The 27113-nt window shown below is 44.9% G+C and overlaps 1 protein-coding gene across 1 annotated transcript; it reads left to right on the forward strand.

The window, feature by feature from the left end:
- The first annotated feature begins 2829 nt into the window (after window positions 1-2829).
- Window positions 2830-26289, forward strand: GARS1 (glycyl-tRNA synthetase 1). Its single transcript, XM_029957892.1, has 16 exons — window positions 2830-2962; window positions 5816-5918; window positions 7088-7229; window positions 8201-8289; window positions 9658-9734; window positions 11427-11572; window positions 12589-12738; window positions 14277-14439; window positions 15298-15462; window positions 17728-17835; window positions 18154-18299; window positions 19568-19653; window positions 22089-22198; window positions 23534-23627; window positions 24456-24646; window positions 25941-26289. The coding sequence occupies exons 2-16, from the start codon at window positions 5861-5863 to the stop codon at window positions 26064-26066; spliced, it is 1851 nt and encodes a 616-aa protein (XP_029813752.1). The 5' UTR covers window positions 2830-2962; window positions 5816-5860; the 3' UTR covers window positions 26067-26289.
- The last annotated feature ends 824 nt before the right edge of the window (window positions 26290-27113 follow it).

Consider the following 27113-nt stretch of genomic DNA (forward strand, 5'->3'; position numbering starts at 1 on the left):
GGGAGGGGGGGTGTCACACGGCGGTATGCCCCTTAGAGCTGAGTTTCTGTCGGGTTTTCGGAGGCAAATGACGTTCTTTAGAGTTGCATATTTGCCCGATGCAGTAAGGGAGGTTAATTCCTTTGCATATTTTCCATTTCATCATTCTCGTTTGTCTAGGTAGGTGCTGTCTCCTTTTAGCCGGGGCTGCATCACGTTCTCTTCCCGTCTCCCATCTTTAGCATCCTTCTTACCTGTGAAGGATTTGGTCGTCTTTCAATTTCCTGAGTAAATCTTGGTACCCTTTCTGTGACACTAATGGCAGTGGAGCTTGTGGAGTTCCCCTTCCTCCCTTCTTTACCTGTGCCCGTGTGTTCCCCATGTGCCTCCTTTAAGTGGCTGAATCCATATTATTCTCCTTAGCTGCACGCATAGCTACGTGTGTGTCCCTTGTATCCGTGGATTTGTGCGTGTGTTTTCCCATTAAATGAGTGGATTTATGGCCCTCTAATTATGCCAGCACTTCAGTGAGTTTTTATTATGAATCACTGTACAGCATAATGCCTTGGCAAGGGAGCTTGTAAATAAAGCAATGATCTCTAGAACCAGCCAATTTATTTAGTTAAAATCCTGGGTGCTGTCATTTGCCTTTAAAGTATCGAGGCACCCCTTCTTTTCTGGGATTGAAACTGGAGTGTGGGGTGCCAAGGGAAGGTTTGTGGGTAAATTTGTGTAGCTGGGGCTGCCCATATTGTGTTGTACAACTGACTGTAGTAATTCCCTGAGATGTTTGCCCAAGAGGGAAGGGAGAGGGAGTAACAAAGATTGGGGTAGTTGATACCTCTCCATGCGGGAGGCTGTGTCTGTCAGCTCCAGGAGAAGGAGTTTAATTAAACCTAAGGGACTCTCAGCCTATGGAGAGTGAGCAGCGTATCTTCCTGCAGCAGTGCCTGATGCAATAAGCTGCCGTGATCCAGGGGTGGATCCCTTCTCTGCTTTGCTGGTCTGTGGGACAAAGCTGCAGCAAAATTTGCCACATCGAGTGCTGCTGTGCACTCCTCCTCTGGGCTGGGCTCGGGATCGGAGCTTTAATTAGACCGAGTCCTGTCAGCAAACGTAATTATTTGCCTCAGTTGTGTTGTTTTTTTTTTTTTTTCCCCTCCTCCTTGCGTATGTCTGAGTGTGTCTTACTTATAGGTCAGGACAAAGAGTTGCTGTGTGCTGCTTTTGGATGCTCAGCAGTGAGCAGGGTGAGGGCTCTGTTGACTCAGCAGTAGCTGCTTTGCTGCTGCCTTGATGTTTTTCTGCTGCCGACCCCCTGGCTCAACAAAGGCAATTTGGACTTACTACTTTAAAAGAAAATAAAAAAAAACAACAAAAAAACCAAAACCCCAGATCAGATCCCTCCCTCTGCCACGTTACCCAGGAATGGCAGTTGGAGTCCTGAGCCCCAGAGTGAAACTTTCACGTTAGGGTACAAGTAGTTAACAGGAAGGAAGCAGCAGATTTGTTCTGTTCTTGTAGCCCACGGGGTTAAGGAGCCTGACAGGATTCTTATTTTTGCTCCTTCTCTTTGAGTGTGTTTGTTTTAATGCAGTGCTCGGAGACTTCCTTCTTTTATTAATAAAATTAGCCTTTGAACCCCTCGGTCCCTGAAGTACTTTTAGTTTCTCTAATCTGATTACAGAATGGCAATCAGTATATTCTCTTCTCTTTACTTTCTAAGTTACCTGTAATATTAATGTCAGGAAAGCTCAGAATTTAGGAAAAAGCTGGTATTATGGGAATATTGTAATCACTATGGATAGTGGTTTTTTTTTTCCCTTTTTCCATCATGTTCAGTGGAGAAGTGCAAGATGCAAGAAAAATGCTGAACTTGGAGCATCCCATTTTTAGAACATCCCACTTGACATCTCTGTGCTTTTTCCTCCAGCTCCTTTGTCCTTCCCAGTAATTCAATATAGATCTTGGTTTTGGTGATGAAGAGTGGACTCAAAGGAAGACTTTTAATTCATTTATCTCCCAGTTCAGCAGTCAAGCTGGGCATGACTGCTGAGGATCATGCTCAGAAAAGAATGGTGTTGGGTGTATAGGGGTTGAGCACTTCCCTGGTATGAGAGGGGAGAATCATCCCACAGGGCAGAGAGACCTTTGTGGAACTGTAACAAGGTGATGGTGGTTTGACTCAGGACAAGATCTTGGTGTAAGCCCACTGCAGGGTTTTGCTGCTTTGAAATATTTAGGTTTTGTTTTCTTTTCTTTCCAAGGGTGTTTTTATTTTTTGTTGACTTTGTTCTTTCTCAAAGTTAGTGAACAGGTTTTAAAAATAATAACAGTTTTTATAGATCATGCAATGCCTTCTTTGCTCAGACATTAGGCTAAGAGTGTCTGTCTTCTGGGAGACCTTCTGAAAATTTGTGTCCCTACTGCTCTGTTTCGATCAGACAGGACAGAGAAAAAGAAGGCTGAAATGGTCATAAGTTTTGAAGAAAAAGGAAGGGGTAGAAGGAAGAGAAGCCTTGTTACTGAGTGGGAGAGCACAAAGCTTGTGCTCACCATCTGAGAATCCACTTAGTGCATCCTCAAAGACATAAATCATGAATTTGTGGAAATCCGCTGTACACAGAGGAGTGTATTTACACACTGAGGTTTAATAGCAGATCTGGGATTTCACAATAGTGGGGGGGTGGTTGAATTTCTCTAGTGGTGTTTACTTCTGCGAACTCTCAAATGCATAAGTGTTTCTCACTTGCAGCCTCTGGAGACCTGTGTGGAGAGTGGGAAGGCCGGACAGAACCCTCCTTTTGGATTACCAGGGGAGCTGGAAGAAGGAGAGGTCTTCAAAGAATGAATCTATACATGGTTCTTTGTCTCTTTCTAGGGAGAGCTGGTAAGGAAGCTGAAGGAAGAGAAAGCTCCCCAGGTGGATATAGACAGAGCTGTAGCAGAGCTCAAAGCTCGGAAGAGGGTTCTAGAAGCAAAGGTGAGTCTGGAAATGAAATTTTCAGTCCCCCAGCCTTGTCTGAAAAGCCTTGAAATCTCTACTTACTTCTCTTTTGCAGGATTGGTTTGGGCTAAACAGTTTCAGTAGGGTAGACTGTTTAAATCACTCCTGAAGTAGTTTGCAGGTTTCCAACTTTGTGGCAATTTCGTTCTCTATCTGTTGCACTACTTTCTTTTAGCATTAAGTCAGCGTGCAAACAAATAAATATGAGTTCATATTGAGGTGGTCTGTAATCAAAGCTGAACTTGAGTGTATATGTCACTAGTCTTTGTTTGCTGTATAGATTATTTTTGTGCACAGTGAGAGCATGTGCTGTTCACTGTAGTGAGTTTCTGTCTTCAGATTCTTTGTGCAGCACTGAAATTCCCAGACTGGCGTGGAACATGTTTATTTAGAAATAAGTTCCTTTGATGCAGTTTAAACAAAGTTTGTGGAGGCACTTCAAGTAGCCCATGGCTTTCCTCAGCCTTAAAGAGAGGGGTGGATTGAAATTGTGTCCCCTTTTTTAAATGCAGTTGTGCTCTGAAAAGTGTTCATGCAAATGAGATGGTGGAACTTGAAGTTTGTTTTGCCTCTGTATCAATAAACAAGTAAAATGCACTTCTTTATCCTGTGAGCTTTCCTTCCCTTTCCAGACTGAAACAACAAAAAGAAACTCTTGAAGCTGAAAACCAGTCAGGTGTGCAGATTCACCCAGGAAACTGATTTGTATTTCATATCAAAATGATTGTAGCTGTGCTTTGGTGGTACTCTTAAAAATGAACGAATTAATAAATAAATACACTGCTGCTTGCAGCTGCCTTGCTGTGAGAATGTGAGTGCACCTGAAGTGACCCTGATTGCCCTACAGGGTCATGTGAGACAAACAGGTGCTGCTCTCTGCCAGGTCTGGGGTTGTGGCTGCCTGTCTGCACACATTTAACCCAAGCAAATGTCATTTTTACTTAGTACTCATTATAGACCTGTGCTCTGAAACGATTGCATTGACAGCCAGGTCATCCTGGAGTAAACAGTATCTAAGTGTTTTGCCAGTTTTGTTTCCCAACCCTCAGAACTTGGAGAGATGTAGCCAGGCAGGTTGGGAGTCCTGGGATCCCTGAGAGCCCCACCTTTGTGTTGGGGCAATGCAGGGTGCAGTGTGGAGGTGTGCTCAGCACTTGCACAGTTTGTGTGGGCTGGCAGTGCAGGAGTGACCTTGCAAAGGCAGCATCTGCCCTTGTGAGTGCAGCACTCCAGGATGGGAGTGTGTCCCTCCTGATGGTGTTCCCAGCAAGGCAGCACAGTCACCTGCACCTTTTGGGGAGGCAGCACTGTGAGTGTTTGCTTTAGCAGCTGCTGGTGGTTTTCAGTCCCTGTGATTCCTACTTAAAGACAGCAGAACAGCTCTGAATCTGAATCTTTGAGCAGGGCAGAGCAGTTAAGTGTTTAAAATTCCTTGGTGTATGTCCTGAAACCATAAGTCAGTAGATGATTCTGCTCTCATACAGGGTCTTTCTTCCCTTTGAAGGCTAACACAGGCACTTCTGCCTTCTATTTATGAATACATTTATGTTTATAAACACATGCTTCTCTGACATCTGCACAGTTCAGGAACTATTCTCTTTAGGTAGTAGAGGGGGTCTGCAAAATTCCATACCTGCTCCAGTTACTGCTGTGCTGCTGCCATTCCTCCCTGCCAGTTCAGAACTGGGCTGTGTCACTGCTGCTCTCCTTCTGTCCCTCTCTGGGAAGAAGCCATCCTGTGTGTTAGGGAACCCTGGTCACCCAAATGGGATGCTCTGCTTTTAGGCAGAGTCTGCCAGGTGGATTCCCATCCAGATCCTGCTCTGGTACTTGCTGTCACGTGTGTTCTCTGTCTGTCTTTGACTCTTTCTGTCTCTCATACAAAGTTATTCCTTGGCTTCTGCTTATCCATGGGAGCAGAAGAGGTGCAGTGCTTTAAAATTAGACCACGCTTATTTGTCTTTGAAGATGTTAAAAAAAGTTTGAAATAAATGGACATACAATACTTTTAGTTACCAAAGAGCTGTTCAAAATGATGTTGTGAGACACTCAAGTTGATCTGAATTTATTGAACTTCTTGCCTTAACTGTGCTTTAAATTATCAAAACACCTTCCTTGAAGAAAATCTTTCGGGTTTGCTGACCTCACTCATAAATTTGCAAAAATCATTTAATTTTTCAGATAAAACAGTGAGTCTGCTGTAAAACATTTTCAAAGTATCTAGTCAGGGCAATAACTCTGTAACTAAATTTTCTGAGTGCAGGGGGGCATATTTATGAAATATATTTACATTTTGCAAATAGGTATTCCCTGTACAAGTACCTAAATACACCCCTTTGTCAGAGCACAGCAGTGAGGGTGCTTGTAATCTCCATAGTCAAAATTCTTTCATGTGAGGAGCACTTTACTGAAAGATTCATATATGCCAAGAGTTAGATGTGTGTAGCCTGAGCTGGTGGCTTGAAGCTCTTTTTATAGTCAGGAGAGGGAAATAGGTCAGAAGAATTGCTTTGGAAATTGGCATTTCTTTGCAGTGATTGTGAAGAAAGCTGAGGATAACTAGCCTGGGCTTAGCTGTCTGAAAGTTAGGTCATGAGTCCACCTCGAGTGTCTAAAGTGCTGCATTCAGACAATGATGTTCATAAGTGAGCACTTGAATCCCAGTGGGACCATTCCTCCTTGGAAAATGAGCATGTTGGCAGGATACCTCTGCTTCAAAATGGTCTTTACAGATTTTTGAGTCATAGTGGCAAGTGGAGAGGATTTCCAGGGAGTTTGTCCTGCCAGAAACAGGAGCTACTCACTGATTTTGGTTTGCTTGGCTTACAGGAACTGGCCTTACAGCCCAAAGATGACATCGTGGACAGAGTTAAGATGGAAGACACTCTGAAAAGGAGGTTTTTCTATGATCAAGCCTTTTCTATTTATGGAGGTATGGGTTTGAAGAATTTTACATTTTATTCCCTTTGGGCTAATGTTCTGGTCTTTCTGGCTGGGTGAAATGCTGTGCTCGTGCAGTGTTATATTAATGCAACATAAAAGAATTTTTTTTTTTAAGGTTGGCTTTTAACTTTCTGGTTTGAGTCTGTAAGCCTTTCAAAAGTTCCCCCTTTCTGAAGTCTTTGGGCTGAAATTTTGTCTTTTCCTTTCTGAATGTAAATGAGTGGGCTTCAGGGTGCATGTTCTAAGCATTTCATTGTAGTAGGTGGTGTCTTTGCAGAGGGATAGGGTGTTTTGGCATTTAAGGGGGTAATCAGCTTATTTCCTCAAACATTCATGTCTATTTGAGCTTTTCCTGGCAAGATAATCAGAGATTCACAGAATATTCTGAGTTGCAAGGGACCCACAAGGCTCATCAAGTCCAGCTCTTGAATGGCCCACATGGTGATCAATAATGCTCAAATCCACTGTGACCTTTAGAACCTGTTACCATAGTGACCTTTGTCAATGAACTTTATGGCACAGATGAATAAATGTGGCTGTTAAATCTCTTCAGATGGCTGATAGGAGCATCTCAGGGGGCAGCACAATGCCTGGATGGTTATTGCTCTTTCACCTAAGATACTAAAATAAACACTCTGGGTTGTTTTATTGGCTTTTTCTGTTCCCTTTTTTTTTTTTGCTTTGTGGCTAAACTGCTGATTGACAGATGTGTGTTATTACTGACAATAACATATTGCTTTGGCTTGTGCATGATCACTACTTCTGTATTCAGATTCCTCCTTCAGAGAGCTTGCTCCCACAAAACTCTTCACAAAATATAATCCACTGGTGGAGGGAGTGTGGATTTTAGAGTTGTTGGTTGCAGATATTTATCAGTTGCAGCTTCTGCCACCCCAGTACTGTGCAGCTGAACTGGGCTGGTTTGTGTACAGGGTGGTCTGTGGGTGCTTGGTAGAGTTTATTTTCAGCCTTTGTGCCATGGGTCTGGATAGAAGGAGCTCTCTGCAGTGAACCACATCCCATAGTCTGCTCAGCACAGGGAAGCTGAGTTGCTCAGAACAGGATGGAAACACTGAGGAGGGAGGACACCTGCTCCAAACAGTGCAGGTTTGTACAGTCTTGCACCAACCACACTTTTTCCCCTCTTTCTCTTTGCAGGTGTCAGTGGTCTGTATGACTTTGGGCCTGTTGGGTGTGCTTTGAAGAACAACATCATCCAAGCATGGAGACATCACTTTATTCAGGAAGAGCAGATCCTGGAGATCGACTGCACCATGCTCACACCAGAGCCAGTTCTGAAGTAAATACGGGTCTTTTTCCCTCCAGCATGTCTTTTCTGGTCATAGTTGCTTTTTACTATGTAAAATTCAGTAAAATTACCCACAGGGATCTTGAGATTGGGTCACCCAATTTCATACCTTGCTGCAGTGCAAAATAATTAGATCCCAGTGCACAGCTCAGTGTGAGAAGCTGTTGTTCCATAAATCAGGGGAAACAGCAGTACTCATGTCTGACAATGTCTCCTCGCGGTCCCATTAGGCAAGGAATTGTCATTATTCCTTTTTTCTAAGAGTTGAAGAAGACAGAAAAATGGATTGGGTGGCTTGCCTAAACCTGGGGCACCTGTGTCCTAGTTTAGGACAGTGGCCTGACCATCCTTCCCTGCTTTGTGGAGGGGTGGCCCCATGCAATGTGTTAACTGAGCTCTGAATGCAAATGATGCTTCTGTAGCCCTGGGGATCAAAGGCCTCTCTTTATCCACAGACCAGGTAGAGGGACCATCTTTCCAGGGTGAGAACAGAGTTCTGACTCTGGACCCTTTCACCTACGTGTCTCCACTAAGACCACCACAGGTTTGCTAAATATATCAGGAGCTTTTGAACTCAGACCTGAGCCAATTGTGCTGCTTTGTGTGGGTTGTGGTGTAACAGGCAGAAGCTTTCATGGATCCTTGGTTTAAAATACTGGGAATCTGCCCACCTGAATTACTGGTTGCTCCTCACAACTGCAGCTATGTCTTGTTTTGATCACAGTGCAGTTCCTAAAGGCACTAAGTGTCATCTTAAGATTTAAGATTTAGGTGTATTGATACTTCTCACAGATCAGATTTTCTGTGGGATGGTGCTCTTTAACGTGACTCTTTAATCTGAAGCAGGAGTGAGCCTGCAGTTTGAGCATGTAGTTTGAAGGTCTGTCCACTGGGATCACACAGTACCTGGGGCTGTCTGGTGGCAGCTGTCATGTTCCTTTTTTTTGTATCATCTCTTCTAGGACTTCTGGCCATGTAGACAAGTTTGCTGACTTCATGGTGAAAGATGTGAAAAACGGGGAATGTTTTCGTGCCGATCATCTCTTGAAAGGTTTGACTTTGTTCCAAGGCTGGGTGGGCTTCCAGTGTGCAAACATTGGAAACGAGAATCCTCCTCAAGGAAGGATATAGCCAGTCTTTCATACTTGTGTTTGTAGTTAGATAATCATACCACGCTGAAGATCCCATAAGTTCTGTGAGTGTCTTAAATGAGGTCCAGGATCTCTAGTGAAAACATAGTCGTGTCCCTTTTTGTGAAATCCAGTGTCATCAGGCCCTGAAAGATTACTGTGTTTAAGCTGAGAACCCCCTGTATAACAAGATTACTGTTCTCTACTGTATTCTGGTCTTGGCTTTCTTGAGTTTCAGTTGCTTTTTATTCAGTACTCAGAAATTATTTAATGATGATATAAAGAGTCAGAGCATGTTTTTCCCATGCAAAGGTCAATTACATGGCAGTTGCTGACTAACGTGTGTACCTTAGAAATAGACTTCAGGCATTTCTTAGGTCTGCAGAGTCCTCACAGTTCTTTCTAATTATTGATGAAAATTTGTTTAAAAACAAACGAAAAAATGACACGAGTCCTAGAAATAAAAAACCTATTTGAAAACTTTTTCACGTACGGCTCCATTGTGAAAGGGAGGATTGTTCCACTTTCTGTTTAAGTAGTTTCTGCTCTCTAGTTTTTGAGCCTTTTCCTTGGAAGTTAAGCACGTGGAACAAGCTGTATTGGCATTAAAGCAGTTTTCATAATACTCATTTAGAATTATTTTTTTTTTTTTTTAGTTAAAAAAGCCTCAAAAGGAGCCCATCAAACCTCTGCCTCCTTTGCTGAACAGCCTCATAAACAAGCGTGTCCCTGTCTGTTCTGCAGCCCATCCCTGCTGAGCAGCCACCTGCTGTTACTGCCAAACTGAACTGTTACTGACTAAAAAGTCAAATTGCTTTTTTCAAACAAGAGTGAGAAGGCTTGGCATCACTGCCTGCCTTTGTGTCTCCCAGAGGATGTTGTGCTGTGCAGTGGAATGCAGTCTGACCCCACTGTACCAACTCCCTACGTGTCTCTGTGTGTTGGGATAAAATTAGCCTTGCTGGCTCAGAATCACACATTGCCTTTAATTTCTATCTGTATAGAAAAGAAACAAGGAGAAAGGGACTGCAAACCCATTGCTGGGGTTTAAGGAAATAATAATGGAAAGAAACTAGATAAGGACCCGTTGCTTTCCCTCTGGCACATCAATACAGTTGAACTGTAGACCACCATTGCCCTGATGACATGAGTGGAATTACCCCAATGGACACTGTCAAGACAAACTGTGGACATACACCTGTGCTGGAGGATCCTCCTGATTTGCCAGGCTTTGGAGTGGGGTCAGTGATGGAGTTTCAATATTAACTCACGACCTACTTTTGTTGCAGCTCACCTGCAAAAGCTGATGTCTGACAAGAAGTGCACGGCAGAGAAAAAGGCAGAAATGGAAAATGTTCTAACACAGGTAGGTGCCTGCACAAGGAGGTGGATGCTTCAGGGAGGTGTGTGTGACAAGAGAAGTGCAATGCACCGAGTCCAGAGGCAGTGTCCATTTTCTGTTCCTGGGGATGCTCAGAAGTGTTGACCTCAGAGATACATGTTGGGCTTTACATGGTCCCAAGTACTGAAAACTTACTTGTTAATAAATGCTGTGAGCTTGATGGTTAATCACATCTCCCTCCTACTGTTTTGGAGAGTTATTGCTGTTATATTAGTCTCTTGAGTGTTGGATTGATAGGGCTGAAGCTCAGTCTTTGGAGCTGGCCTGCTCTGTTCCACTTCACACCCTGGCACAAAACCTTTAGCTTTGTCAATCCCTCACTGCTGGATTGTCATGCAAAGGAACAGAGATGGATGAGAAGTTTTGTCAGGGTTTTCTGAATCAGCTCAGCACTGAATTGGTGTGTTTTGAAGTTGTCTCAGCTTTGAAGCCCTTGAGATTTGTTCCTCTGTCTCTATCACCCTGCACAGATCTTTCCTGTGTTTGCCGTGAGAATAGTCGGTGCTCAGGCTGACATTCCAGAGCAGCATTTGCCTTTCTTCTTTTCCATTTGTTTTTCTTACTTTCTTTTAAATGTTTGCTCTCATGACTTCTAGGAGAAATGCTTCCAGAGCTATACACAGAATGAATGCTTTCTTCCAGAAAGAGAAACTTTTTTTGCCGGTGGTTTGCATCACTGAGCAGCTGTCATCAAGATTTCCATACTATAAAACTGAACACTGACCATCCTTTAGGGAAATCTCTCTATTAATAAACTCTTTTTATATTCTGTTCCTCTGATACATGAAGTGTCATGACAATTTTTTTTGAGCTCATTTGATTTTTAAACTTGAGTGTTAAATTATTGCTGCTCTGTTCAGTATAGATACTTTGAAGTACTGGAACTGCATATAAAGGTACATATGCAAAAAGCTGGTACATAAATGAACAAAACAAGGCCAGAAATCATGTTCTTGTGCAGTTAGGTTGCAGTTAGATCAGTGGTTCTACTACTGCTTGATTTCCAGGGTAAAGGGAAAGTAGGTTCCTTGAAGGGGCTGGTGTTATCCCACTTGTTAAAGAGTCTGGTCATTACTAAGTTATTTTTAGAGCAAATGGAAAATCCCTCACCAAGAAGCCTTGAACTGCAGATTGGCTCTATTTAGCTGAAATGCAGAGCAGCTCTAAAAGAGCATCTAATGCATAGCTTGAATATTGTGTTTCATGCAGCAGAAGAAAGAGAAATTAATGCAAACAAAGCCCTGCAGAAATTTTAACTTTCTTCTTCCTCATTGCTCTATTTTTTTGTTCCCAACTCAGAGCTGAAGCTGTTTAAAAGAAGCTTCTGGTGGGTGGTGGTGCAGTCCCAGTGACTTTTCTTCTGCTTTACACCCACTCTTGTGCTCAGACTTCCTGTGCTTTGACTGAATCCTGGACCTCTATTACTAAAATGGATTTGCAAATGTGCAAAGTATTCTTTTGTCACTGTCTCAAGCTTTAGCTTGCTTGAAAATTTATGTTAAATAGGCATATTATTTTGAGCAGGTGATTCAGAGCTGTGGATCACGCTCAGTAAAAGATGAAGGGGACATTATTGATTCTTGTTATCTTGTAATTAATTAAAGTAATTAATATCTTGTAAGTAATTAAAATTATTGTCTTGTGTTTTGCTATTAGTTGGACAATTATGGCCAGCAGGAACTTGCAGATCTCTTTGTGAACTACAATGTGAAGTCACCTGTCACTGGGAATGATCTGTCCCCTCCTGTTTCTTTCAATCTAATGTTCAAGACCTCCATTGGGCCTGGAGGAAACATGCCTGGGTAGGTTCTAATCTCCTTCTGATCATACTCTCCCTGCTTTATTGATCACTTGGAATAAAAATGAAGTCTCTTTAGTAACCTTCCCTTGCCTTTCAGCCCCAGCCTTCTCTGGCAGTTTATCATTCCTTGTGCTCTTGGTGAAAGGCAGGAGAAACAAGAGGCTGTTGCAGAATCATGAAAGTATCTTGAAGCACCCAGAACACGTGGATCCCAGCTGTGCCCTTGCTGGTTGGAGTAGTTTCCATAGAGCCAGTTAACACTGGGCCTGCAGTTGTCAGTGACTTCTTGGCTGTAGAAAACCTACTTCAGGGTACCTGTTTGAGGATGAGGTTACTCAGCAGGGTGATCCAGTGGTAGCATAATTTACATGTGTAAGAGTGTAGGGGTTGTTGTCCTGAACTGGGATCTCTGAAACTAAAACCAAAACCTTCACTGAAGAGTAGAGAATATAATTCTTGCTGCCTGTGCTCTGGAATGGGATAAAAGCTATGTGTTGTATGTGTTCTCCAGTGTAGTATGAGAAATAACCTGTGTAGGTTGTATTGTCTGGGGAAGTCACAAATCACTGTAGGGGTTGTAGGGGCCTTACACTGAACCCCCTCAGTGCTGTAGTCATGGTTTGCCTCCAAAATCCATGTTTGTAAGAAGGCTGGTGCACCACAGGCATACACAGGAAAGGCAGGGAGGCTGCATTCCCTGTGACCTCCTTGATGTCACTGTCCACTGTATTTCATTCAAAACCCCTTTTTCCACTCCATGCTTGCGTCTCAAAACCAAGCAAGTCATCCAGTTTACTTTTGAGAGTAACTGTGGAGTGCAGTGTTTGGGCTACAACTGGTGCTGGGTGTTTTTCCTCCCCTTCAGTCTCTTGCTTCATTGCTTCGTGTCTGGAGTTAAGACTCAAGAGAAAGAGTACCACCTTTAAATTTGGTAGTAACTGTGTTTTTCTTTAATCCCTGCTTTCCCCACCCACCCTTTTACCTTCCTGATTTTTCCTCTCCCCCATTTCATTTCAGCTATCTGAGGCCAGAAACTGCACAGGGAATATTCCTCAACTTCAAGCGTCTCCTGGAGTTTAACCAAGGCAAACTGCCTTTTGCTGCTGCCCAGATTGGAAATTCCTTCCGAAATGAAATCTCACCCCGCTCCGGCCTTATCAGAGTGAGGTACTGCAAACTTCCTCTTTCAACAGAGGGTACCAGGGTTTCAGAAGGGTACCAGGGAGCTGATGGCACCTCCCTTTTGTTCCAGTGTTGGTACAGGATTGTTTCACTTTAGTGCTTTCTCCCAGAGGAATCCTGATTATGTGGCTAGTGAGTCTTGGGGTTCACAGAGGAACTCCTAGTTAGGTTTTAAGTACAGAATTCCATCTTAATGGCTTGTGAGAAGTAAAATCTGAAATAGTTGTCGTATTAGAAATAAACTCAGTTTGAATGACGGAATTTGGCCCCATCATAGAATGAATCATGTTAAAGGTAGCTGTGTTCTCTACAGGACTTTGCTTGTTTAATTGTGTTCATGCAATATACCTTAAAACTGAAATCAAAATGTGGTTGGCCTTGCAGCAATATTTCCTTGTCTCAGTCCTGCAGATTCTGCAGTTCTACAGGTTGTTACAGAGAGGAAGTTGTGAGATAACCTGACTCAGGACCTGTGTTTGTGTCACAAGATGAGTCGATCAGGAAAGCTCAGGTTTATTGAGAATTCCTTTCAGTTCTATCTCTGGATAAAAGTGATTGTTGCATTTCGTTAGGGATAATCTCTGTATTTTAACTGAACTATTCTGATTGGTAATCTCTTCCATATAGTCTGGAACAAGAGCTGCCATGCACAGCCAGTACGTGTTGTAAACTTGGTGATGGATTAACGTGGTGCCACAAATGTCACTGAGAGGCAGTGGCATTATTAACATGAAGGGAACTCTTTGGAATTTTCTCAGTCCTCCTGTTCTCTTTTGCACATCTGGAAATGAGAACTTTTCTCATTCGAGTAATTTTCAGTCAAATATAAATGATACGCTTGTGGCACGTTTATTGGAGACTGTTATTGTGCAGTCACAGCAAATTAGATCCTGATGTCTGTGATTTACATTTAATTATTACCTAGAGCTTTTTTAAAGGTTCTTGATAATGCACTAATTCAATGGAAAGTGATTTCAAGAAAGAGGGCTCAGAATCAATCTGTGAATATAGATGTATTAAAGACAAGTTCTTAAAACAGACTGCACACCATTGCTGAGTGTAGCAGTTCCATTACCTTCAAGAAATTATCACCTCACCTGGTTATTTTTGGCACCTCTGACATGAGTTAAGGCTGCTGAATTAATCAGTGGATTAGTCTTCATTGACCTTGTAGGGAACAAATACTTGTACTGTGAGCATCACAGCAGTCTGGAAAAAGTCTCCAGAGAACTTCTGGAAGCATTTCCAAAGGTGGTATTCCCTGCTCTGATTCACCCTGGTGTTAACCACGGCCTGGAGACATCTAGATGAATTTGTAGAAAGTTTTATTAGGAATTTGAAGATGAAACTAAATCCAGGGGGATAAGACTGGTTCATGTTCCAATCTGTACATTGTCCTGGCTCTGGGTTTGTGTAAGCTTTTAAACCACTGACTTGCCTGTGAGAGGCTGAAGCACAATGACTTACTAGAGGGGCTGTGGCTAATGCTAAAATATTTAACACACACTCGTTTGTTTTCACAGGGAATTCACCATGGCGGAGATTGAGCACTTTGTGGATCCCAGCGAGAAGAACCACCCCAAGTTTCAGAACGTGGCAGATCTCAACATCCTGCTGTACTCTGCCAAGGCCCAGGTCAGCGGGCAGTCTGCCCACGTGATGCGGCTGGGAGACGCTGTCCAACAGGTAACCTTCCTCTGGCAAACACCTGCAGCTTTGGAATATTGCTCCCAAGGCCGAGTTTACGGACTGTTGTGTTGGTGCCAGCTGGGGTTTGCTCCCAGATTTAAGAGCAGGTTCTCTTCGGGGAATCAGTGTCGCTGAGATCCAAGCCTGGCCCTTGTAACCAGTAAAGAAAGGATGCGGGTGGTGCTGGGATAGTGGTTAGAGGTTAAGCTCCACTCTTAGCTTGTGGCAAGGAATATTAATACCAGCACTAACTGGGAATCTCAATACTCAGCTGCTGACCCCCCAAGGCTTGCACATTGAGGTTTTACTACCTGATTCATCCAATTATGAATGGGTAGGTTTTCCAACCCCCTCTGCCCCAGCCCGCCAAAACCCCAATGAAAAAGAAAAAGCCAAATAAAAAAAGCACCAAAACACTGCCCCCCAAAACCTAAACAAACCAAAAAACCTCAAAACTAAAAAAAAAAACAAAACAAAAGAACACCACCACCCTATTTTATTACAGCTTTGAGCTGTAGGGTGCAGCTGTTGTAGTGCCAGTGACTGCACTGCTGCACACAGTGGGGCATTTACAAGTAGGTGATCTTCACCTACTTGTGAGTGATGAGTGAGTGATGAGTCTCAATACTCAACAGACTCAGAGAACAATAACTGTTTGTTCAGATAGTGCCAGTGGCAAGAGGTGGATTTGAAAAAATGTAGTAGTTTCAGGGGAGGCACAGTACTTCACCACAGGCAGGGGCAAGAGGTTCTGTCTGTAACGTGTCAGGTCGTCTGCAGAGGCACAACAAATCCATGGCATTGCTTCCTTAGGAATTAATGTGAGTCCTTTCTTCCCGCTTCTTCCCTCTCCAGGGTGTGATCAATAACTCCGTCCTCGGTTACTTCATTGGCAGAATCTACCTCTTCCTTACAAAGGTCGGCGTGTCCCCGGAGAAGCTGCGCTTCCGACAGCACATGGAGAATGAGATGGCTCATTATGCCTGTGACTGCTGGGATGCAGAGTCCAAAACATCCTATGTAAGTGGCAAAGGGAAAACAGCTCTCCCTGTGCAGATCTGGTTTATTTCTTGCTTCTTAAAAATTGGGGCTGTCAGTCTGGTGTGTCTGTCCAGTCCCACGTTGGCCTGAACACACTTAGTGCAGTGGAAATATTCTGAATCCAGGGCTAAGGGAACTGGTCAGCTCCCTGCAATGCACTTGCATTAAGTTTATGAACTGTTCATGCTGCTTTTGTAGGTCCAGACTCCTTTGCTGGAGCCTGAAGTGGCCTGGGGACGTTTCACTGGTTGAAATTCGTCTGGAATGAAAGGAAACAGAGTCCTAGTGCTTTCCAAAGACTTAAACCCCTGTAACAGCAGTGGGGAAGGATTTGTTTTGCTAGAGGTGTTACTCCAGGGCAGATTTCTTCCTGCCTGAATGCTTGGTCATCCTTTCCCTCTTCCAAGCTGTGAGAAATGAGTTCACTCCTGCCAGTTCAGACAGCTGGTGCTGGGAGAAAAATTCCTAAAGACTTTTTTATCATCTTCCTGCTGAGTCATTGAAAGCTTTTTGGTTCAGGCCTTGTTGAGTGCTTATTCTCTTGTATTGTTGGTTGGATTTAGGCTTACCACTAGGGATGTTTTGTTACAGCTATTTAGAGGAATAGCAGCCAGTGAAGTTCTACTAAACTTAAGGTTAGGAAAAAACCTTCTGCATTTCAGATGGGTGATTTGTCTTCCCATAGAAAAGACCTGTAGAAACAACTGGAATTGCTTCCTCTGAATGTCTGTAGCTGACTTCTGTAAGTTCACAGCCTCTCTTCCCAGCCTGCCCAAAACTGGACATGTGTGAGCCACACCATGTAAATAAGATTATTAAACTTTGCAAGCCTTGTCATGGATCAGGACAACCCTCACAGAGCAGTGTGTGAAGTGAGCACATCAATCCCAGGGGCGTGACAAAATCACCTTGTGAGCTGGACCCCACTTTGGTTTGTCACTTAACTCTACCAAAAATGTTTGTACCAACTTGCAGCACTCAGTAGTAAGAAGTGAACTGCTCTGAGTAGCTTAAAATCTATTTTATAAAGTTGCTGCGTAGAATGGTTTGGGTTAAGGGATCTTAAAAGATCCAATGCCCCTTCCATGGGCAGGGACACCTTCCACTATCCCAGGTTGCTCCAAGCTCCATCCAGCCTGGCCTTGGACACTTGCAGGGATGGGGCAGCCACAGCTTCTCTGGGCAACCTGTGCCAGGGCCTCCCCACCCTCACAGGGAAGAATTTCTTCCTAATATCCGATCCAACCCTGCCCCCTGTCAGTTTGAATCTATTCCCCCTTGTCCTGTCACTCCATGCCCTTGTCAAAAGTTCCTCTCCAGCTCTCCTGTAGTCCCTTTAGGTACTGGAAGGGGTTCTAAGGTCTCCCTGGAGCCTTCCCTTCTGGACAGGCTGGACAACCACATTAACCTGGATTTTGTGTTTTCTCAGAAGTACCTGTAGTACCCTAATGGTTTAATTTGTGTAAAAATTCCTCAAGATGTTCTGGAACACCACAGTTTTTCAAGCACAGGGATTTCTTCTGTTCACACACCCTTCCTGACACCCTTCCTGACACCCTGCTGTGTCACTGCAGGCTGGAAAAACCACACAGCATCTGGTTACCTGTGTGTCCACACTGATGTGACAGAGTGAATGGGGAGCAGCTGAGAAGCCTTTTCTTATACAGGATTATCTTTTAGAAGATCCAGAGGGAGGTTGTATTTGCTGCAATTATTAGAAAGCTTCATCAGTTCTGTGTGAATGGCGATGAGATTCCTCCTTGCCAAACATGCTGAAATGTTGAAAGGAGAGCTTCCCTTGCATGGGATCTGTGTCCTACCAGCTTGTAAGCCAGACTTTTGGCCATTCTGATGTGGCTGGTTCCCTGCTGTTTGTTCCATGCTTGGGAGCAGGGAACACCCTGGGGCCATGATGTCTGTGTGCCTGTGGCATGTGAGTGACAGGGCTGTGTGCTCTGGCCCCAGCCTTGAGCTGTTGGCACAGGGCTGTGCTCTGCCAAGCCATGTGGAAAACCTGGCCCTGAACACAGGCACTGGTTACATGACTGATTGTTTCCTCTGGAAACAAATAGAATCACTCAAATGAAGGGACAACTAGTGAATGAGGGCTGCTTATTGTAACAGAGCTAATTATGTAGAAAAAACAGTCATGGGAGCAGGGAGGGCTTAGGGGTGAATAAACATATTTGATGGTTAAGTGGGCAAAAAAGTGAGTTGGTGAAAGCCTCCATTCTGTTTTTCCAGGGTTGGATTGAGATCGTTGGCTGTGCTGATCGCTCCTGCTATGACCTTTCCTGCCATGCCCGTGCCACCAAAGTCCCTCTTATAGCTGAGAAGCTTCTCAAAGAACCTATATCCTTTCAGAATAAACCAAATTCTCTTGAAGTGAGAAGTGATTTGATGTTTTGGGGAGCTGCACAGCTCTAATTAAAGTTACATCTGTAACTTTAGCAAGGAAACCTGGAGCTACAGAGCAGCATCACTTTGGGAAGTAACCTGCAAAGATTTGAGCTTGTGGGTACTTTTTATTGTTCCTTTCCTCTCTTGGAGGGAAATTCCTTAATCCAGAGGAGGAGGAGATTTGTTTGTGTTGTGTAGCAATTAGCTTTGACATCATGAAAGAACCAGGCCCTGCTTTCTGTCCTCACAGGCTCCTTAACTGCCTTGTACAGAACAGTCAACGTTGTTCAGTTTGAGGCAAATAAGGGAGCCATTGGCAAAGCTTATAAGAAGGATGCCAAGGTGGTGATGGAATACCTTTCCATGTGTGACGAGTGTTACATCACCGAGATGGAGCAGCTGCTCAACGAGAAAGGGTGAGCTGGCTGTGTGTTTGTGTGTGGTACCTTCCTCTGACGCCTCTGCTGTGGGTTCCTAAAGTGCTGCTGGATTTATTTGAGCCTCCTGAAACCACCTTCCTCGTGAGAGCAGGCTGTGTGGATCGTCTGAAATGTTTTGGTGCTGTCCCTTCCACTAGTCATTGCTGGTCATCCATCAATATATATTGTGGTGTATGCACATAAATCAAATACTTGTTTATTTGTGTGGGAATGAGCTTTAGCAGGATCATCCCAGGAGAGAGAGACTTCAGTGAAATGGCGAGTGTTTACCAGCTTCCCTGCTCTGGTTTGAGAGTTGACCAGGACTGCCAGATGGTTTTAAACTTAAATTTTAAAATTAGTAAAACAATTCTGTGATTAATGGAACACAGTTAATGGAAAATACTTAAATGAGAACCAAAACTTGTGTGAGTATCCTCCAGTGTTCACTGAGCTGCTTTAGGACCTCTTGCAGCCTTTGACTTACTGGGGCAGGAATTTGTGTAGGTTTTTCCTTAACCTGGCTGCCTGCATTCCTAACACGTGCAGAACTGAAAATATAAGAGGTCTTTACAGTTGTCAAATTTGGCTGAAGCAGGTCAACAGCTGTATATGTTATGAGACAGCTAATGGTGCAGTAATAAAAAAATCAACTTCATTTCCTGCCTGAAACAGTACAAGCTGTTTGATTAATGAATACGTTTCAAAATGGTAACATTTACATTTTTCTTTTTTCCCTTGAGCTAAGATTGATTTCATTTGCATCTCTATGAGTGTGGAAGTGTAGAAAAGCAGCAGAGAAACCATTGCAGGATATGGTGTACACACATCAAACCTGGGAGGAAGTGAATTTAGTCCATCCTGAATCTCACTGAAACAATTCAACAGATGAGTTACAAGCAATATCCTGGTTTTATTGATAGTAAAGTCTGCAGCCAGTGCCTGATTTGTGTTCCTCTCTTTTTCTCTTTAGTGTATGTGCTTCATCCTGAGAGTTTTCCATTTCCTAATTGAGTTTGCTTCAGGCTGTTAACCACAACTAAGTTCACTGTGATTATGAAAATGGTTGCTTTTAATGTACATGTAGTAATTTTATTATTAATGCAAATTTCTTTTAATGGGTGTGCTACATGTTTCTTTCATCTCTGGGGTTTGCCCTGGCTTCTGTCATCCCACTCTTACAGTCAACCAACTGATGCAATTAAGGAAACACAACTTGTTTGTTTATTGTTGTAGCTTTTGAGTGACCTCTCTTTCCTTTGCAGGGAATTCACTGTTGAAACTGAAGGGAAAACTTTTAAATTAACAAAGGACATGGTTACTGTGAAGAGATTTCAGAAAACATTACATGGTAAATTTGTATCTTTGTTGTTTGATCATCAACAATAAGAGGCAGATCAGGATACACTTTGAGTGTGATACACTTTATTAGTGGGTTTGTCCTGTTAATATTGTATCACAGCATAGGAAAAATGCCAGATGTAATTTCCTTGAAATCTGACTGTTTGAGTTGGAAAGCTTTCACACAGCAGTGGGATTTCAGTGACCATTGATTTGGGCCTGTTTCCCAGCTTGTTCCCTGGTCTGGTCACCCATTAATAGACTTTGAGTGAGGTATTATAGCCACACTGCTCCAGTTGCATATTCCAGGATTTGTGAGGTCCCCTGTGGTGCTGTGAACCAGCTGTTGCAGTGATGGAGGATCTGGGAAGGTTTGGGAGCTTTCATCTTGGTGTCCATTGCGGTGCAGCAGATGGGCTGTGACAGGCTGCTGGAAGGGCTCCCTGCAGAGCCCTGTGCTCAGAGCTCCTCTTGTCACTCTGCTGCCTGGAGCCAGGTCCCCTGGCATCTGCCAGCCCTCCAGGCTGCCCTCCTGACCAGACTCTGCCAGCTCACAAGTCCAGTCAGTTCCTCTGGTCGTGGATAATCACACCAGCTTTGCTCAGTGACAGCATCTCCACAGAGCTTTTGTCCCGGTATGGGAAATGAGGGTAATTTTCCAAAATGCCCCCATTTAGTTCCTCAAAGAAGTCTTGTCTTTCCAGCCAGCTCTGTAAGCACCTCACCCAAGGTCATTTGGGAAGCTTTTGACAGAGCTGGAGACTGAGGTAGAGTTCTCCCCAGCTCGTACTGTAACTAGTGGATCATCCTGCCCCAGGCTGAGAACCTAAGTGCTTGTAGGAGGGAGCAGAGCAACTTGTGCAGAATATATTTGTTCTTGCAGCTGCTGAGCCACTGAGATGTCCAGATGCCTTTTAGTCAGCACATGCTACTGCTGTGCCAGGCTTTGCTTTATCACAACTTCAAAGAAGGAGTCAGAGTTGTTAATGAGGGCCAGCAAGTAGAACCCCAGCTGCTGGTTTTCCTTTAGATTTGAACATTTGGCAGTTTGCCTGCTGTCTGCAAACAGAAGGGAAAACTTAGTTTCCCTCTCTTTTGTCTTGAAAATGGGTTGGTCAGCGCACAGATAAAACAAGATCATCCTGTGCTGTGTCCTGCTCTGGGGTCCCCAATATAAAAAGGATATGGACCTGCTGGAGTGTGTCCAGAGGAGGCCACAGAGATGCTCCAAGGGCTGGAGCACCTCTGCTCTGGAGGCAGACTGAGAGAGCTGGGATTGTTCAGCCTGGAGAAGAGAAGGTTTCATGGAGGCCTGAGAGCCCCTTCCAGTGCCTAAAGGGGCTCTAAGAGAGCTGGAGATGGACTTTGGAGAAAAGCATGGAGTGATGGGACAAGGGGTAATGGCTTTAAACTGAAGGAGGGCAGGTTTAGGCTAGATATTAGAAATTCTTTACTGAGAGGGTGCTGAGGCACTTGAACAGGTTGCCCAGAGCAGTAGTGATTGCCCCATCCCTGGAAGTGTCCAAGGCCAGGTTAGACAGGGCTTGGAGTAACCTAGTCCAGTTGAAGATGTCCCTGCCCATGGGCAGGGTTTGGAACTAGATGATCTTTATGACTCTTCAGCAAGGTGAAAGTTCCACCCTGGGCTGGGTGCTTAATTGAGAGGACTGTTCTCCTGTCACAGAGAGTGGGAGGCCAGTTGGGATGCAGTGCTGGAGAGCTGGATCCTACCCTTGATCTTCAGGAGCAGCTGATGCCTGTTTCTTCTCCAACAGCAATCAGCTTTTTGTAAAGAGCTGCTCTTTCTGGACAGGGCAGCTGTCCCTGAGCTCCTTTCATACACAGAAGGGAGGAGGGGGGAAAAAGCCTGTGATGAACAGGTGGCAAAGACTGGAGAGAATGACGAGTGCATAGTAACAGCACATCACATCTGCTGAGGGGTTTTGTGAACACAAACTAGTTTATCCCCATTCTTTCCCTCATGATACATTGCAAGGGGATGGAGAGTAGGGAGGGTGTCATTTCCCTACCATCATCCAGGCTGTTTGGCATGGCTTTGGTCTGTGCCAAACAGCACCCCCAGACAACGCCTGGACATGGTTTGTGGCTTGGTGTGGAGCAGGGACTGTTCCCAGTGAACAGTTTGGATGAGGTTTTGCTGTTCTGAAGTGGAAGAGAGTTTATCTGCATGGATGAAAGTTGTGCAGTGTTATTTGCTCTCGGGGCCAGAGGTGGTGTCCTGAGTTGTTTTTTTTTTTACAGCCTAAATACATTCTGTACATGGACTAAGTCCAAATCTCTATTTCAGGTAAATACCTGAATGTAGAGCAGAAATGTTTAACCTTTTATTTCCATGCACTCAGATACAGACAGCATCAGTAACCACATTTTTTTGCTGTGTATAAATCCGTGTTTAATGATGACGTGTGTTATTTTGTGTTCCAGTGGAAGAAATCGTCCCAAATGTAATTGAACCCTCATTTGGTATTGGAAGGATCATGTACACAGTGTTTGAACACACATTCCGCATCCGGGAAGGAGACGAGCAGAGAACGGTGAGCTTCCCTGAGGCTGGACCTCGGCTTAAACCACCTGCAAGCACTTGCCTTTCCCTGGCATCCAGGGAAAGGGCTAAAATAAGAGAGCACAATACCCAGTGGAGATGGGAGAGCCCAGGTGGGCTGTAGGCTTGCTGTTTTTGCCAGTGTACGTGTCATTTTTACGTGCGCCCTCAGAGCGTTCTGGGGCCGGGTGTGCATGAGGCTCCCTCTGTGTTGCTGCCAAGGGGGTGAGAAATTCCTCCTTCTGGATTCACACTTGGCAGTGTCCCATTGCTCAGAGAAAGGCATCTCTTCAGTGTTTAATTTCCTTTCTTTCTGCTGCTTTTCCTGGAATCGTAGTTCCATGCAGCAAGGCAGACAATGGACTAACTGTTTCCTCAGTGCCCTGTGAAATTCAACCTTCTCTGATTCTGAGCAACCCTAAAACCTTAACCTGAAGCTTTGCTGTAGCAGGGGCCAGTGTGTGTTACATCCAGAGCACCAGACTCTTCCAACCAGTGCCCGAATGTGGTGCTCTGTGCCCTTGCTGGTGGCCCATGGGAAGCTGGCTGGAAATCTGACCCTGGTTCTTTTTCATTGTTTCTGGCTGCTAGACTGTGGTAAAGAAATGTAACAGTGCTCCTTCATGTGCTACAGGATGTGATACAGTTATGAGTGGGGGAAACAAGGTTCAGGAGCCCAGAGTTGGGACACAGTTGACTTTCAATCCCAAACTGCTCATGAAATATATTAGACTTAACTGCTCTTCTAATACCCATTTACTTTCTGTGTAGTGTAGGCTGCTCTGTATTCTGGTACGTCTCATATGCATAACTTCTGTCCCTTTGAGGCCTTGCTGATTGCCAGGAAAAATTTTATTATTTTCCCTCACTTTTGGCACATTTTTGTTTTCTGAGGGTGTCTGTGGAGGGTGCTAAAAGTGTTTGAGCTGCATGTGCTTCATGTGCATGGAGTCTCTCAAACAGGGTGTTTGGTTTAGACTGTACATAAGAATAAATCTCCTGGAAAGACCCCTCTGCCCTTCATTTTTCTGTAATTCAGATGAGGTTAAATTTTTTCAGGAGGGCTCTGGTAGACCTCTTTTGGTGGGAAGTAACATTTAGCTTCAGGAGATAGGGAGGGATGGAGAACAGCTGGAGAAAACCAATCCTTCAATGCTGTGAGCTGCTACTGCTGAGCCTTGAATGCTGATGTCTTAAGAGAAGGCCTCTGACTCCCCTGGAACAATCACCCTGCCTCCAGCCTCAGTCAGAGCTTATTCTCACCTCCTAAGAGTCTGACCTAACGGTTAAACTTGTATTTATTTGTGCTTTTTCTCTTTTTCCTTAGTTCTTCAGCTTCCCAGCTGTTGTGGCACCGTTCAAGTGCTCCGTTCTTCCTCTGAGCCAGAATCAGGAATTCATACCTTTTGTCAAGGAATTATGTAAGTGTGTTAAGCACTGTGGGGCTGATGGGGATGTGCACTGGGAAGAGAGGGAGAAAATTGCATTGGGAGAAAATATAGGGATAAAATAGCGGTGGGAACCCATGGCTCTCACACATGCAAAGGGAACATTGTTTACTTACACCAGCTGAGTTGGTTGGTATCCATAACCTTTGGGTATCCATCAAACTCTTCATCTTCCCTCAAAACACCCAACACCATGAGCTTTCCTGTGTTGGTTTGCAGTGTAAAAGACATTTCTTTTTTTCCTGCTGTGTCAAAAATAAATCTTTCCCACTGCTTGGGAGAAGCTGTCTGGAACAGTGCGTGGGGGGGTTGTATGTTCTTTTGTTATTGAAGTTTTCTCTGCTTTTATTGGCCAGCTAATTTATTGACTCTGTCCCAGAGCTTCTGAGCCTCCAACCATTCTGTAAAACTGCCCACTGGTAGTGGGCATCATGATGAAGGATAGGAACCATAAAAAATGGAATACATGAAGGAACGGGGGTTGCATGTCAGACAGTGCCTTTTGCTGTTGGCACCAGTTCTGCCTGGGACCTTGTCTCCCTGTGCTGAACATCCCCCAGCACACGTGAGGCCGGTGTGGTTTGGAGTTAAAGCAGAGTTGTGGGACCGTAGTCTTGACAGAGACTGGGACACTGGATATTCTGTCAAAGTAAAATTGAGGGTCTGTGATGCTGCTTGAAACCGGGACACGTGGAGCCTCCCTTCAGTTAGTGCTGTGAGGATACAGGAGGCCTGTTCCAGGGTTGTATTGCCCGCTAAGCGTGTAACGAGTCGTGGTGATCCCCCTTGTCTTCCTTGCAGCTGAAGCCCTCACCAGGAACGGCATCTCTCACAAGGTGGATGACTCCTCGGGCTCCATCGGCCGGCGCTACGCCAGGACTGACGAGATCGGAGTGGCCTTCGGGATCACCATCGACTTCGACACCGTGAACCGGACGCCTCACACGGCCACCCTGCGGGACCGCGACTCCATGCGCCAGATCCGTGCCGAGGTGAGGGGCAGGGGGCAGGTTTGGCTGCTGGCAGAGCCAGGTGTGCTCCTGGCATTACCTGCTGTTCCTGATCCAGCAGTGGTGCTCTGTGGGAGCTGCCTCCAGCTCTGCAGGTGATTTAGCTGCTCTGAGAAATCCCCGGGGCAGAGACACCGGTCAGACGGAAGACACGGGCCCTGCTGATGAAATGAGGAGAAGCTTTTGTTTTTCTTGAATGCAGAAGTGTTTATCTTACCTGAAAGCCACGCTTGTGCTGATTGCACTGCTCTTTAGAGTGGCTCTTTAGGAGTGAAGGCTGCTGAGTAGAAGCATTAGCTGGGTTGTGTCTGGCTTTCAAAGGCAGGGCTCCTCTGAATCCACAGGCACCAAAAGGCAGATCTTTGCTTGCTTGTTGCCTTACAACTTCTTTCCTGCTGGTGTTGCCTGTGCAGCATCAGAGAAGCTGATGAACCATTCCCCAAAAGCCACACCTGCCCTAAGTGTGCTCCACTGGTGTGGCCATAGTGCTGGAATGGCAAACCTCCCTGTGGTGGTCTCTGCCTGTGAGCAGAACTGCTCAGAGCTGTGGATGGGCAGTCTTGAGGGTTTTGGTGTTTTTCTTCTCTCACTGGTGCCCTTCTCTCCCTGGCCAGTTTGGTTCCTGGAGGAGGAGGAGATGGTGCTCACCTGTGAGGCTGAGTTGTGGCTTTGCTCTGTACAGAAGCACCTGGGGCTGCTGAACTGGCAGGGGGTTTGGCTCAGTGCCAGTTCCTCAGGGCACCTACCTCTCTCTGTATCCACCTGGGTGAGCTCTCACTGCCCAGCACCAGAGATGAGACTTTGTTTTCCTTCAATTCTTGCAAATTTTCTGTTTTCTGGCCGATACTTTACACCATGACAGTGGGCTGTGGGGAGCAAAGAAAAGATTGGCAGCTTATTCTGTGCTGGTCTTACAGTAGATAAGGCTTGGCTAAATCCTGGCTTACAGCACCTTTTGGTTGTGTGTGTTGAATTTTTTTCCCTTCCAAAACTCTAGCACAACATTACCAGGGATGAACCTTGCTGTGGTCCACCACAGTGACAGTTGCATTTCCCTCATGGATCACCCTGATAACTGAGACAACAGAGATTTTAAGATGTCATTTAAGATGTTCTAACTAATGGTTTTCTCCCAAGAAATAATCCTCCAGAAGATACCTTGTACCTCTTCTGTTGCTGATGTAAAAACTACCCACGTTCTCCCAGATACCCAACAGAGCAGCTTGATTTTGTTGTTGACTTTGTGTTTCTTATGTCTTTGTGGCTTTGCCTGCAGATCTCTGAACTCCCTGCCATCATCCGTGACCTGGCCAACGGTTATCTCACCTGGGCTGACGTTGAGGCAAAGTATCCACAGTTTGAGGGACAAGAGACTGGCAAAAAGGACACAATAGAGGAATAAAGAAAAGGACCTTAAGTGAAATCCTGTCAAATGTCCTCTTTTTACTGTTCATGTTAATATGAAATAAACTTACTGTGTATTATTCGAAGCTGCATTGTTGGTGCACACAGGGACTATTTGGGTTTTTTTCTTTTCCTCGATTGCTGCCCGGATTTAACACTTTAACAACTGAAATAATTGCAGTCTGAGTTGAAGGTGTTATGAATAAAAACGCCATTATCTATGCCTGCTTCTCTGTGTTCCTGCAGCCGTGTACTTTCTTCAGAATTACTTTTTTCCTCCTCTTTTTTTGCCCTCCAGCTTAGGGCTGTAGGGGGTTACAGGCTCATTGCAGCCCCTCAAGAAGCCAGGATCATACAGGGTTTCATCTGGATTAAGATCACTTTGGACTCTTGTGCAAGGTGGTACCAGTTGCTTGGCCTCGTGTCCATGATCAAGTGTCAGTCCTTCCTTCACCACTGCCCTGTGCTTCAGGCAGCCACCTTCAGAGATGGGATAAGTGCTTTCTTTTGGCTGCAGGTGTTTGATAGCTGTTTCTACAGAACTGGGAGCATTTGTATGTGGGACAGTGGAGAGGGGGTGGAAAATCTTCTGCTGGTTCTTGCTCCAGCTTGCCATGGTTGGTTTGTTTGGCTGAGGGAGCTGGCAGGGTAATTTTTTTCGTTAAATGCCTTCTGGCAGCAAGGACTGAAACCAGAGACTCCCCTGAGCAGGTGGGAAGAGAGCCAGGTACCCTTGGACTTCCCTGAGCACTGGGGGAATCCAAACCTGTGTGCTGTCAGATTGCTGCAGCCAAAAATGGCACCTTGGTGTTTGGGGACCACTGAACCCTGCCTGGCCTGGACCAGGTAGGAGAGGCCTCACATCTGCTTGTCTTTCAGGCTCTCAGCCCACTGAGAAGTGGAGAAGCAAGGTCTTGTCTCCTTCCATGTCATTTCAGCCTTCTCAGCTGCCCTCCAGCCCTTGGAGAGGGTGCTGGTACTGCCACCACAGGGATTTCTATCCCTGGGCTAGAAGCATCTTCAGAGGGTAGGGAAGTGTTCTCCT

This window comes from Manacus vitellinus, unplaced genomic scaffold, assembly GCF_001715985.3.
Source record: "Manacus vitellinus isolate BGI_N305 unplaced genomic scaffold, ASM171598v3 scaffold_12_pilon, whole genome shotgun sequence".
Taxonomy (NCBI): domain Eukaryota; kingdom Metazoa; phylum Chordata; class Aves; order Passeriformes; family Pipridae; genus Manacus; species Manacus vitellinus.